At 39.4% G+C, this 14369-nt stretch overlaps 1 protein-coding gene across 1 annotated transcript; it reads right to left on the bottom strand.

Moving 5' to 3' along the window:
• Positions 1-2809: 2809 nt before the first annotated feature.
• LOC124161850 (regucalcin-like) lies at positions 2810-14100 on the bottom strand. The gene is made up of 5 exons (XM_046538073.1): positions 13690-14100; positions 12856-13062; positions 12238-12456; positions 8959-9071; positions 2810-3597 (listed from the first exon to the last, which is right to left on the bottom strand). The coding sequence occupies exons 1-5, from the start codon at positions 13847-13849 to the stop codon at positions 3352-3354; spliced, it is 945 nt and encodes a 314-aa protein (XP_046394029.1). The 5' UTR covers positions 13850-14100; the 3' UTR covers positions 2810-3351.
• Positions 14101-14369: the final 269 nt, after the last annotated feature.

Here is a 14369-nt window from a genome sequence, read left to right as displayed (position 1 = left end):
TCGGATTTACTTGAGTGAATGTCTGCATTGGCCGATTTGACAAGTGGGGGTTCCTAAATGTATTTCCGATGTCACTCAACACCCATTAAGCCCTGTATGATCGATACATTAACACGTACGAGTCATTTGTCTGTTTGCATTAACAATTTTTGTGGACCTAAACGGAACATATAGGAATGCATGAATCCAATTAGAATAGGTTCTATTTTCTGTCCATACATTTGCACAAGTTGGGTGGTTACACGGTGCATTTTCGTGTTCATTAACGCGTTTATATATTTAGATGTTAACTCATACGAGTTAATGGTACTTTGCAAGCAGGCCTTTAAACAAGATTGGAAAAAGTTGGCCTAAAGAAAGGGATTACCGGTGTACTCATGAGCCAGTTTCTCTTCACCCACCATCAAGCTTCCGACACTGATTTTATAATAAACCGATCTTGTTAAGTCAGTCAAAATGGCTATTGCAGTGAGCAACCTATTGCCTTTTACATTTTATTTCTAAATTAAGGACTTCTTCTCTGGTCAATGATTTATATACATAGATTTCTATTATCGGTAAGATTTGCCTATCTGAGAAGGTGATGCATCCGAATCGCTGAGGTTTCACGGCCTCCCCTTCAAATTATTAATATTGGCAGGGCCCCTCAGTGACGATACTGGGAAAATCTTCTTTCGGGGGATATTTTTCCGTTCTCTCTTACAGAAACGTTGAGAATGATTAATAGGGCCCTTTGCGACCCTCAGAACGTTGGTTCCAGGTCATTTCGTTTTAGGCTCCTTCCTGTCGCCGTCATGTTTCGGTCCATAACGACCTCTCTCTGCACGGCCGTTTTATGTCGGTGTGAATATAAATACGAAGGAGCGATTGAAGGAGTAACTAAACACCAGGTGTACCTATATGGTGTTGTAAAACTGTAAGTTAAAGTAGGAATAATTTCAGAGTGAGCCATGCTTAGAAGAAGTGTCGTTAAAGCTCTTATAGACAATTTTCGTCCAAAGTCAAAGCTGAGAGAAAAAAAATCATGAATAAATTTATGAACAAATATTCCGCTTTCATTGCGGCATTCACGAAATTGTCAGGCTCAACTCCAAATTCCTCGTGCATCGTGAAAAAAATTAGAAAAACCTCTTAACCTTTCCTAAAAGCTCACAGGTGAGGTACTCAACACCAATTTTGCCGTCATAATCTGGAGGGTCTTCTCTATTTATGCGTCGGAAATTCCCGATCAGAGATAATTATTATTATCTACTGCACATTATTCTTTTGTGTAATACCTCTTTGGTCTATTTCCGCTTGTATACAATTCCTCCACAGTTTAAACACACTTTATAGGAGTAAATGTGGAGGAAAAACACAATTAAAAAAAATGAAAAAGTATTACTACTTCGGACTCGAACCCTCCCAGAATTTCACCGCAACTACCGCGCACAGGAAAGACCGACTTGCTGAGATGCTGCGTATTAGTGAGGCATAAATGGTGAGTGGTCCGAATATGAATCTTGAGAGAGTAGAAAGCTCGCCACAAAGCCCGAAAGAAATCACTCCGGCGGCCGAACGTGTGTGTGGAAGTGAGTTACCTCAGTGAATTCCATTCGCTTATCTTTATTCCGCTTGGGCATTTTCCCCTTGAGTTTGAGTCCAGCTTCGGTAGCTCTGCCGCGATGGCAAAGGATGCAGGTTCTTCATGTGCCAACCCTCAAAGTTTTCGCCGACCCGGCCCCATCAGTTAAGTGGAACTCGTGGGTGTCTACACATTATTGAAAACGATAATACATACATGTATAGCTTTTGCTTAAAAAATGGTCCTCAAATGAAATTTCAATTCGTTGCAGCGGTGATAAATATACGTTTACATTTCCCGACTACTGTCCCTCTAAATATAAAATTCTCCAGAGTAAAAACTATCAATGCATGGGGACGCTGTTGGATTAAGTAGGTACCAAATGGCTCGGGGACCAAACTACCGCAGGGAGAGGTACCCATTTACCACTCTGTTGTTGGCGTGCTTGCCCTAAAATCCCAAACGCTTAATGTATAAGTCACATCCTTCAAAATTTTTATTCATTCCAAAATTTCTCATAATAGGGTGGTTTCCTATTATTTTTTATTGCCCAAATCGAAAGATTATTACGCCTGGAGTACGTATTTCACGCTTTTATATTTTTAAATGACGATATCTATTTTTCGCGATTAAATGAAAAGTGAATATTTTCAAGCGCGCGAAAACGCGACGGGTAAGTATGACTGCCGGGAAAACAGGCCTTTTTCAAATGAGGATAAAATTGACCCTTGCCATTCGTCTAAACCGGTATTTCTAAAACCAAATAATTTGTATATTATGAATACACTAGTGGTGGGTAACGAATCGCAATCAATGCCTTCCGTTTTCTTTGATGAAGGAAACTACCCTATTACGCGAACCCTGTGGGCGGCCACCATCCTAACCTCGTAGTTGAAGTGGTTGCCTACGCGCAGGCAAGTTCGAATCGGATGTAAGAGGTAGTTTTTATTCTCCGGAGAGCATGGGATTAGTGCTTGGAGCCTAGCAGCAGAATTTACTCGCCTTGGTTGTAGGAGCGTCAAATATTTCATTCTTATGAATTGTTACTTGTTACTCGGGTCATTTTTCTGCATGAAAAATGTATCTGCAAGTATTTTACTTCCACATTAGTTAAAGATGATCATATGGTCCCTGAAAATGAGCGGAGAGACCGTTCATATAAGACGATACAAATGGTACACCCAAACAAAACTATTTTGTCTTAAATGATGGTACAGATATTTATGGGGGAAATCAACACAGAGGTTAATTTATTTACGTTTATTAACACTTGTATGTACATGTTGAAATTGCCATTAGACACACCGCTTCATACAAATCAGGAGGTTCATACAACACAGAGGTTCATTTATTTAAGTTTACTTACAGTTGTATGCACATGTTGAAATTGCCATTAGACACACGGCTTAATACAAGTCAATGACATTAATGTGAAATTAAATTCTATTGGCGAAATATTTAATGACATATTAATCACCTGCATTCGAGAAATTGATGCGCTAAAAGCCGATAGAATTTAGTTTCACTATATTGCTTCGACATGGCTTGTATGTTTGATATAAACTTTTCTCGTTTTCATTGGAATCGAATTGCTATGATAAAAAAGAATGATTTTTCCATATAAAAATTAGAAAATTTCCGTGAGGAAAGACTTTGTGAATCGGAAAATTCGGTTTGCCCAATGTATTTTTTGGGTTACTTACTTCAGCGAAATTCTGTGACACACTTGGATGAATGACTCAATAAAGGAACTAATAGCATTATAAATCCTGGATCAATTGCGATATTTAAGAGCTCCAGTCGAACATGTTGCCAGCAAATCCTTTTACTCCTAATCCTTTAACACAAAATGCTGACCCGCTCTCAGGCAATGCTGTCATTTCTACCGGTGATAAGTCCTTTGATGAAGACGTTACGTACAAATCAGTGAATTCAGGCCCACCAAAAGCAACAGATGTCACTTGGCTTGAAGGGATATCAACTGTAGAGAGAAGCGTTCCTCCACCGGGGGAAGAAGGATCGATGCGGAGCACCTGTTTTTTAGAGAAAACAAATATTTATAATGTACCTTTTGTAAAAAGTTGTATTTAATTTAAAAACAATTTTCATGATAATATTTTTTCTCCCTATTAGGCTTAAAAGTTTATATTTTTGATGACGTAATATTAATCGATCAGAGAACGTTTATCACTCATACCGCCATGGCGTTATAAACTATAGGATGAAATCATTAAGTATTGGTTTCGAAAATGAGGTGTCCTAACAAGAAAATAAAATAGCCCAATTTTTTCATTTAAAAATCTACTCCAAGGGGACGCATCAGGAAGCAGAAACTTTTTAAAGAAATGCCTGAAATTAAGAATTGTAATTATGGATTATTAATACGTTCTATGGTCCTTCAGTAATATAATTATGTTCATAGGACACGGCGGATTATACGACTGGGAATGTGAAGTTACACATTTCGGCAGCGAATGTGCAAATTAATACATATATTTGTAATGCAAAATAGCTCCTGTTCTTTCTAAGGAACTCAGGGCTTCGTGAGTGACAGCTTGCACAAGAACGTAAGTGTCTCGCGTAGAATAGCCGAAACACATCACTTCCCCAGTTTTTAAGGGGTAATGGATAAGCTGGGGATAAGGTTTTTGTGTCGGCTAAATGTTCCTATCTCGGAACTCGGTTTGTAGTTCAGCGAAGCAGAGGTGAGATTGAGCTCGAACTCTAATTTATTGCTCTATGGAGGAAAATTTCAACCTAGCGTTTTGTATGAGGTCCCCTTGGCCAATTTTTATAGGTCACACTAACGGTGACGCCCGATTTCTCTTTTCGCCTGTCGGTAACTTCGCCTAAATATCAAAACTTAATCAATGCGAAGTAGGCACCATGTTATTAGTTTGAAGGCATACTCTATCAGTTTAATTAAGTTCATTTCCGCTCTCAAAATCAGTCAAAATAATCGCTACTTGGAGCGATCAGATATTTGTATTTAGAGGTACTAAACTAGTGCATTTTCGACAGTTTTCACTACGGACGCAGTGGTAAATGAATTAAAAAATAAAGGGCGTGAGTAATTTTATATTGGCTTGGAAGTGCTAATTGGACGTGGAAGTCTTGGTGGATACAATGTTCATTATCCCTCTCAAGATAGGAATGTTTAAGCCATGATAGTTAAGAAGAAAGAAATTTCAACGCGAGTTAAAAGGAGAGGAGGAAACAAAATATTAACGCTCAGGGGAAGTAAATTCTAATAGCGTTTGCGCAATGTGGCTGCACATAAAATATAAATCAATGAATAGCTCTCGTTGTGGAAGGGGGAGGGTAGTAAAGGACATGGAGACCCCTTCCTGTGGTCAACGTCTGGATCCTCTCCTGGTTTACTATATGTCAATTTTTGAAGGAGATTCTCCCACGTTCACGTTTCCTACAGAGACGCATTGCATGCCTTCTAGTCGCTCCAAAAATTTGACACTCGCCCCTCAACCCAAAACAACTCGACCGTGGGAAGGTTCCCATTCAGGCAGTTCAACGATCGAGTCACCAAGAGCACCAATATGATTCACGCTTCAGTGCCACCAACCACTCTTTTAGAAGTCTCGTCACGCCAAACGTGTACAACGATTCCCATCGCGATGTGAAAAACATCGAGTAGAAGCGACATTGGTAGTGAAGGCGACGATGACGCTTCAACCTCTCTCGACCGGTAAACATCATATGGGTCGCTTAATATTTGTTGATACACCCATGTCTCGTATAGCGCAATTTCGATATAGCGCAAATTCGTTCCTCGGGGAAACATTGCAACGCAGTGTAGCCTAATCAAAAATTTTAAACGCTCTCGTGATAAAACGTGAACTTGCGCTAAGTACACACGTAATTTCTATCAATTTACGCATATTAATATTATTTCTTGCCTCAAATCTTCTTTTTTGTTTATATATTAATCGAAATTCATTGCTGTGCAATTGTCAAAAGTATTACTCGTCATTGGGTCCAGATAGCCGGCCTACCGAAGATTTATCTCGTCTCCTTAACAGAATGATAATAAATAATTTAGATCGTTAATTAAGCGTGGGGCTAGTGGAAATGAGTTTTTTTTTCCAGCAATACGGTTTGAGACGTATTTTTGCCGTCGTAGGTTACCGGGCGATTGACTTCCAGGCAGAGAGTCTACGCTAAAGCCTTCAAGGTCATCGGTATTCACGGGGGAGAAATGGAGCGGTGGCCGAGTTGCGCATGAATAGCATCAACACATAAAAGGGTCCGCTATAGAGTCTCAAACACAATGGCTTCGTTCCCTCCCCGCAGTCATAGGCCTTCTGCGTCTCAGGAATACAGTTCAGCAGAAGAAGGTGATTTAGATAGAGCCATACAGAGTAAAAACCAAGAGAATACGGCAAAAAATAGGAATGCGTGTAGAAAAATCAAGAATTTATCAAGAAAAACCATAAACCTAGAAGAGGACTTGAGAGAGGTCAATTGCTTTGAAAATGGAGAGCGTCAAAGCGATATAGCGTGGAAGTTTAAACTCACGATGCCTTATTTTGAATAAAGACGAAGCTAAAATATCAGTGACCTCAGCCGCACCAACTTCAACCAAGCGGTCTACACATACGGAAAGTTCATGGTGAATCAGTACAAAAAGACGAGAGTGGTAATCGCTCCGAGACATTTAGTGAAAGCGGTTGGTTCCAGAATTTAAACGGCAAGCAGGTATTTTCAGTGCGGCGATATCAGGTGAATCTGCAAGTGTTGATAGCGCAGCCACCACAACATTTTTTGATGAACTCCAAGCTGTTATTGAAAGTGGCTCCTTTCCCCCTCAACTAGATCTAGTGTTGACGAGACGATATTCTTTTGGAAAAGAATGCATTCTCGTTCATTCATTTTCAGGGAAGGAAAACCTGGGTCAGGTTTCAAGGCATTTAAAGACTGTTTCACGTAGCTGCTAATGACTCGGAGGACTTCAAATTAAAATGATTTATCATTCATAAACTCCGCTAGCTATGAAATGGCATTTATAGTAGCACTTTCCTGTCATTTCGATGAGCTACAAAAGGGCCTGGGTGACACAACAGTTGTTTTTAGACTAGTTTTAAAAATCGTCAACTGCCGGCAACGCATTACGATCCCCTGAGATAGCAGATGTTAGCCCACCCGCACGACAGGATGGAATTTCGAAAGCACGTAAGAATTTTTTTTAACGTGAATAAAAGTCTTTGAATGCGTGAATACTATCTTTAAAGATGTTTTAAACTATAAATATTTATAGAAATAATGTTTTCTAAGGATTTTTATGGGAATATAGATGTTTTAGAGTAAATTCAATACCAAAGACCTATGCTACCAGGAACACATCCCTATCTTCCCTATGTTAAAACGCTCTCGTATAACGCAAATTCGTATAGCGCAAAGACCCCAAGGAACGCATCCCTTGCGCTATACGAGACATGGGTGTATATCATATATAAACATCTATTAATCTGAGAAAGTACTGCGATATAATGGTCAAATTCGAGAAACAGGCAAATTTTGAAAATGGTGTGATGTAAAAACCTTTAAAATTTAAAAACGATTTCATTAGTTTAGAACAAATGATATGCCGCGACCAGCCGTGCACGAGTAATGCGTCTTCTTAAGGGAAGCGAACGAAACTGCAAACGTGGATCGTAATTTGGTCTGGAGAACCGGTCGGAGTGACTACAGAGCGCTGAGTGAAGAAACTGCCACACGAGACCAATGCGCGGATTTTCCCGGCTGAGGCTATTCCGAAGGGTGCCCCCTCTGCTAGCGGTGAGTTCCCTAAAATATTCCCAACAATTTAAATTCTCATTTACGCAGTACCGAATCATCAATCGGGCGAATTAGGCACTGACCAACGGGCTTCGAGGCTTTGGCGATCCCCGAACACGGACTTAAAAACTATACCGTAGGAAGCAGGGCCGGTTTAAGCGATAAGCAAAGTACGCGGCCGCGTAGAGCGCCTAAGGCCAGGCGCGCACTAGCGCGACCACGATAGCAAAACTTATTCACCTTCCACTCGCTCAATCGGTATGGTCGGGTCGGAGTGAAGTCGGAGTCAGTGCGCGGCGCGCCATTAGAATGTGTGTAATATCTGGCCGCAACGACCGCTGAGTCGAAAACATTTTGGTCGGACGACTCGGGTCCGACCAACGAGTCGGACTTGGCCTATTGCGCGTTGCTCCATTTGTTGCTATGCTAAAACTGGTCGTGGTCGCGCTAGTGCGCGCCTGCCCTAAGCGCTGGTTTTGATGCCCTAAAATATCACATTCACTATGTAAGGGCACGCGCGTTATAAGTTCACGCTGATATTTAAGTCTCGACTCTTATTCCTAAAATATTTATATTTATTTTAAAATGTGTCTAGAGAGAATTCGTACTTTATTTTTGAGGTTATTTTTGAGGGGGGAGGGGAGGAATATTGTTCGTTTACACTAGAAAAATGTCCAGAACCGGCCCTGGTAGAGACTGACTTATTTTCCCTTATCTTGAATATCCCTCCCCCTACGTCCCTTTCTCCTAGGGACTTCCACTGCTTACACAGCCTATATGTATTAAGACGCCCACTAGTAAGCGAAAGTAAAATTGGGTGGCATGAAAAAATTGAAAGCGTCACGTAGTCAACGGGAATGGTCTGCCGTAATTGTTAGGTTTACCATGGAAGAATGAAAACAATTATTTCAGCGAAATAATGAGTTTGAAGTCAATATTTTGGATATTTAACCAGTGTATACATTATAATTGATAAAGTATAGTAGACCTGAATGAGAAAATTACCAAGAAAGAGTTATAATTTTTAAAAATTGCCTTACTCTCTCTTGAGTGCATATCAATCAAGCATACATAACAGACAAAAGTGTTAATAAACACAAGAGTTGAAGAAAGGGAGTAATGAAGAAAAGGAAATTTAACTCGGTTAAAAGTTTCTAGAACAGCTAAGTTCACTTGCAGAGAGTGGGAGAAAAATTGCCTTCAGAGACGATATACATCGAAAATAGAGGCCCATAAAGAGAGGGCACGGGTAAGAAGGGCAAACATTCAGGGGTAAGCCTAGGGAGGCCCTGCCCTTAGTGATTTTTGGTAGAATCAGTTGTGCTGAAAGCCTCAATCACAGCACCTAAAGAGCTTTACTCAAAGAACCATCCGCACTCTTGGAAGCTCCAAGAGTTAGTTTTTATAGGTCAAACACTGAAATAAAAAATTAATATGACAACTTTTACTAAATTAATTAAAAAAAAAACTTTTCTTTGAGTTCCTTTCAAAATAGATTTGATGCTGATACAATGAGAGATGATGATTTTGAGAATTTTCAGTCATAAATATGCTTTAGGGGTTGCAGGTTTCCTTACTGTTTAATAAAGAAATATACTTACTTTTCCACCACCATAAGTCGCCACCCACAAATTTCCAGAAGTGTCAATAGTCATTCCATCAGGCACACCTTTCAGGTTGTCTTTATTAAGGCTATATATGGATCTGCGGTTGCCTATTAATCCCCATGAATTATGTAAAAATGAATTATGCATTAATTTCAGACATAGATTACATACATGACATTTATTACGATATATCACATTAATGATGCTTAACATTACTATAACAATAAAAAAGAATAAGTTGTTTTTGTTTCCAGGAATAGAATGATACAACATAAACGAAAAATGATAAAAGTTACTTGTGTTAACTGTTTTGAATACACATAATGAATAATACAAATAAGCTTCATTGCCTTTAGTGAGGTGACTAGAGTGCATGTAGGCATGGGCCATGAGTCCACAGTGCCAACTTAGGCGGGCCCCACAGCAAGCCTCTCTAACCCTTTCTATTCCATGGCTGATTTTGCTCTATGGGTGAAAATTGCCACAAACATATTTAAGGGCTCAAATTGAAAACCATAATTGAAATCATTGTTGTTATTGTAATACATGTGAAATGCATGGACAAGAGATGCCCTCTATTGCCACTGTGTTTTAAGCTGTATGCTGAGGAGATGGTAAGAGAAGTGTGGGATGAACTGGAAGCAGGGGTAAAAGTGGGAGGAATGATGTTCAAATCAGTGAAGTTCATAGATGATCAGGCGTTGATTAGCTTAAGTCAGCAAGGAGGCATCAGGCTCTAGTGGATGCATAAGACGAGCGTTTCGAGGAGAATGGGGTGAGGAATAATCACAAGAAGACCAAGTTGATGCAGTTTTGTAAAGCATCGCGAGATAGGAATGTAAACCTCAAGATAAAAGTTGGTGACAGAAAACTTGAGCAGGTATATCAATTCAACTATTTGGGCAGCACATTAGAGGGAATCGCATACTGCAGTAATGACGTCAGGAAGAGAATTGCATTAGCAAAGGAGGAATTCATGAACAGGATGGAACTTATGAGAGGATCGTTATGTAAGAGTTTAAAGAAAATGTTGGTGAAGAGTCTGATCTGGATTATGGCACTTAACGGCGCAGAAACGTGAACACTAAGGAAGGAGAACGAGAGATGATTGGAGGCATTGGGTGTGGCGAAGAATGGGGAAGGTGAAGTGGGCGGAGAGGAGGTGGAACGACAAAGTGCTGGACATGGGTGAGGAGAGGCAGTTTGTAAATGCGATACAAAGGGGAAAATATGCATGGATGGAGTACTCAGTGGGGAGGGAATGTTGAAAACTGAGCTATAAAGGAGAATGTTAGGTAAACAAGGGAGAGTAAGGAAGAGAATAGGATTTTTTTTAGATAGAATGACGGGCAGTAGTGAATTGAAGACTGACTTATAGTGAATTGAAGAGGGAATTGCTTGAAGGAAAGGGAGGCTCCCAGATTGCTTCTAAAGTACTCCATGAAAACCTACCCTAATTGGTAGAATACTTTAATAGTAATAATCTAGCTGAAGAAGAAGTATTGAATCTGTTAGAATTTTATTTTGGAGGAGCATATATGCAGATGTTGAAAAAAAGAATGTGGCTGACATAGTCTAGTGAATATACTATTGAAAAAATGCGCTACATTGTCTTGACAGCAGAGCATTGGGCAATAGGATTATGTGGAGAATTCTCAGGATATGCAAAATAAGCTACAGGATAAGCCTTATGTTAGCAGAAATCAGGAGATACACAAAAAATGCATGGTAATCAATCCCATAAAACAATGAGTTTTGTACCTAAATTTCTTGCTTGGGACTAGCTGGATTAAAGCCCTTGGGGACTATTTTTTTCTCTGAAAAAGAACCAAATTCTAACCAAAATTGGATTTGAATTAAACTTGATTCAATACAAGAATGGACTTTACTGAAGGTCAAACCCATACACAGAATTGAGCTGAGCAAGTTTCTTAGATTCTGAATGTGTTAATACAGCACTTAGTTACCATTAAGACCAATCAGGTGATCAAACCATGATGTATGAGGAACAATGTACTGCTAAATTTTCCCGAGATACCATTAGCTACATTTTTTACCATTCAATGGACCTCTAATTATGGTGGTGTGTATCTATTAAATTTTATCTTAATATCTTCAATTAAAAAAACTTTATCTTAATTAAATATTTCCCAAATTTATTTGATAAATCAATTCATATCCTTTATGTTGTGGTATCTTGCAAGGCAGTGGAAGTTCTTGTGCATTTTAACCATCATCTGTTTGTCATACCAAAGGCTGCTGTATCTCTGCGGCAGACCATAAAGATATACTCTGGAGGTGGCCATATGTATGAAGATGGTCGAAATGCGCCAGAACTCGCATAGGATAGCAAGCACCTCACCATCTGCCCAAGGATGCCGACTTACAAAAAATATAGGGGGGCCCAAACTGGGGATCTTGCCATGGGAAATTATAAAAGTAGTGAGTTTTAAATTTTGTAAGCATTTTAGAAGAGTTATGTGATAAACATTAGAACCCTGTTAACTTGAATATTGATATCTGGACACTCCGTGGAAAATCAACAAGCCTGACACATTTTTTCCTCACACCCATAATGAAGCCCCATGGAGTCGGCGCCACTGCATCTGCCTCAGTAGCATGCCGTAACATAAATAAAAATTTTGACTGGGAATGATATCCCTGTTCTACTGTGTCAGATGACTCAAACATCAGCAAGAGAAATTATCTTATTTGGTACACTTTGGGGAGAACATACTAGACACATTCAAAACAATGTAAGGATTGAAGAGGTACCTAAATTAAATTTAGCCTGTTTTACATGAGTTTACTGGTGAGAAGTGCCCTGCTGTTGTCTACCTCTTCTAATTCTTTTCCTAAAGAGATACTTGTCGAAAGAGCAAGGTTAGGGAGCAATGGATATCTTGAGGCGGTGCCCTTTGCATGGTATTTTTTGAAAGTGAGAAGGAATAGCCTCACACAAATGCTTTCATCTTCATAAACTGGGGAGAACATAGATATTAGTGAACAGTTTTTATGAAGGGTCACATCAAGATCACATTTCAAATGGCTCCTTCTCACATACCAACTCATTTCAAGTCAACAGTTATGCAGGAATAGAACCTAGCTTCTCACCTAGTGTAAGTGAATTTCAAAAGTTGGTATTAGCTTTGTGATCCCTTTTAATAGGCATACACGAGCAAGGTGATTGCATTGTAGGAAGCAGGTTTGCTACATAAGGAAAAAAGTTTCAGACATGAAAGAGAAGCAGGAGATGTAAAACTTATACTCAACTGATTTCTCCCTTTTCGATGTCAAAATCAAACACATCAACTGAACGAGTTGGTGAATCAATATAGTACATTAATTTGTTGTCTGAACTCCAAGCAATCCCATTAGAAACGCTAACTCCGGAGACATGACATCTTAAACTCTGCTCATATTTTCCACCAAAGCTGTACACTGATGCTCTTCCAGGTGGAATCCCATCACTTAAAATAGGACCCATCGTGCCTGTAAATGTAGAACATAATCATTATTTTCTCAATAGTTAGTTACTCTGCGGAGGATACATTTTAAAAGATGATCTTTAAAAGTTGTGACACATAATTAGGCCATTAACTTTAGGTGTGGCCAAGATGAACGCAAGTTGTAACAATGCATCTACACAAGTTTTTAGTTCCAGTTACCATGGTTATGCAGTCTTTTTTGGGGGGATTTAGAACTCTTCTGACACCACTGCTTCTAATTACACTTTTGTGGCAGCTTATATTTCTGCAATAGTTTTTCTCCATATTTAAATGGATGTTTACGACCAAAAACGTCTGAATTAAATTTCATGGGAACCACTGCATCTCAGAAATATTTTTCCTAGGTTTGGAGGTAATCTCCTATTTGGGTGAAATAACTTACCAGCCCAAATTCTTCCGTAGTCATCAACTTTGCCGTCATTAAAGTTATTATCAGGCTTATCATCCTCAACTGTAGCCAGCGTATTTAGAATTTTAGGTTTCACATCAGCAACAGGGTCCCACTCCATCATTGATAAACTTCTGCCATTACTAACAAGAAATTTTTCCCTGTCATTTTCCAAGGGTATTATTATGGAGATCCAGGTATCTGAAAGACCAAGCATTAAGATGTGAGTACCAGTATTCAGCAAAAATGTGTCAGTAGCATCAATATATCATAATAATCATAGATGATGATTACCCCTATGAAGACTAAATATGATCTGTGGTTAGGGGCATCAGAAGGATTGGCATTAGAACTCCATTAGGGGAAGAGCGAAAGGAAGCTTTGTTCCAGAGTAATCTATTTGATTTGGACCATATAAATCAACCAAAGCTTCCTTTGGAGGGTAGGGGAATCTGCTCCCTTCATTGGAGGCGCCCATGACTGTGGCTTATCCTTCTGACATTTCGGTCAAAAATGTTCATTTCTACAAGCCAGCTGATAGGGGAGTAGAGTACCTCTTCAAAAGCACTCTTAAGCATGTTAATGATTGAGCGATTTTGCGAGCATTCAATGAGATAAGTAAAATAATGGGCCTTTAAATAAGACGATGGAAATGCTCAGATTATTCCATACAGGAGGTTGCATGTGATTTATACATGTTCCTAGGTAATATTTTAAGAATAATAAATTGAAATCCTCATGAATATTCAACCCATGAAAGATATACCTATATAACCGGCAGGACCTTAGGGCCTAGTAAAACGCAGATAGCGGTTCAATCATGCTTACCGGTACCAGCAGAATGGTGGGTACCAGAGGAAGGTTCATACCTATGGAGCACTTTCCCAGGTACATCTGGGAAATACAGGCATTGAGAATGATGATCCCAAAACGGACCTTCTCCTAGTAGACACCCTTTGACAATGTTTTCAACTTTGTATGAAGACATGGTTAATTCAAAAGTTTTTAAGGAGCTTAATTCAAATACAGGTATCCACGGTCTGCACAATGCAAGAATGTGGTATATGACACTGATATCTCGCTATCGCTCGGAGAAAATCAAAATTTCAATGACTTGAGTCAAAAAAATTATCAAAATATCTTAAGAGATAAGATAAATCCCAGGAAGACTATCCATGTCCGCTTAACGTGGCAACAGGATGGATAACGGGATTCGAAAAACCTCAAGAAAAAAAGAGTTGAAGATTGGAGCCCGCGTACGTTTCCTATCCGGAAGACGGCCTTCCCAATTAACTATGGAGTATTGTCGATAAAACAAGAAGGTATTCATATCTCTCGGATCCATATTTTATGAACGTTTATTCCCAAAAATTTAGCAGGTACAAACAAGTGCGGTATCGATTCATGCCTTCTCGGTTGAACTTTCCACAGAATTGCGCCTCTGCACGTTCCTGCCATCTGTCAAGACTTTTCGTACTATGCGGTGCTAGTATGCTGCGATTGCGTGC

The sequence above is a fragment of the Ischnura elegans genome, chromosome 1 (assembly GCF_921293095.1).
Source record: "Ischnura elegans chromosome 1, ioIscEleg1.1, whole genome shotgun sequence".
Classification (NCBI taxonomy): domain Eukaryota; kingdom Metazoa; phylum Arthropoda; class Insecta; order Odonata; family Coenagrionidae; genus Ischnura; species Ischnura elegans.
Note: the sequence above shows the minus strand (reverse complement) of the source record. Positions and strands in the feature narration are given on the sequence as shown.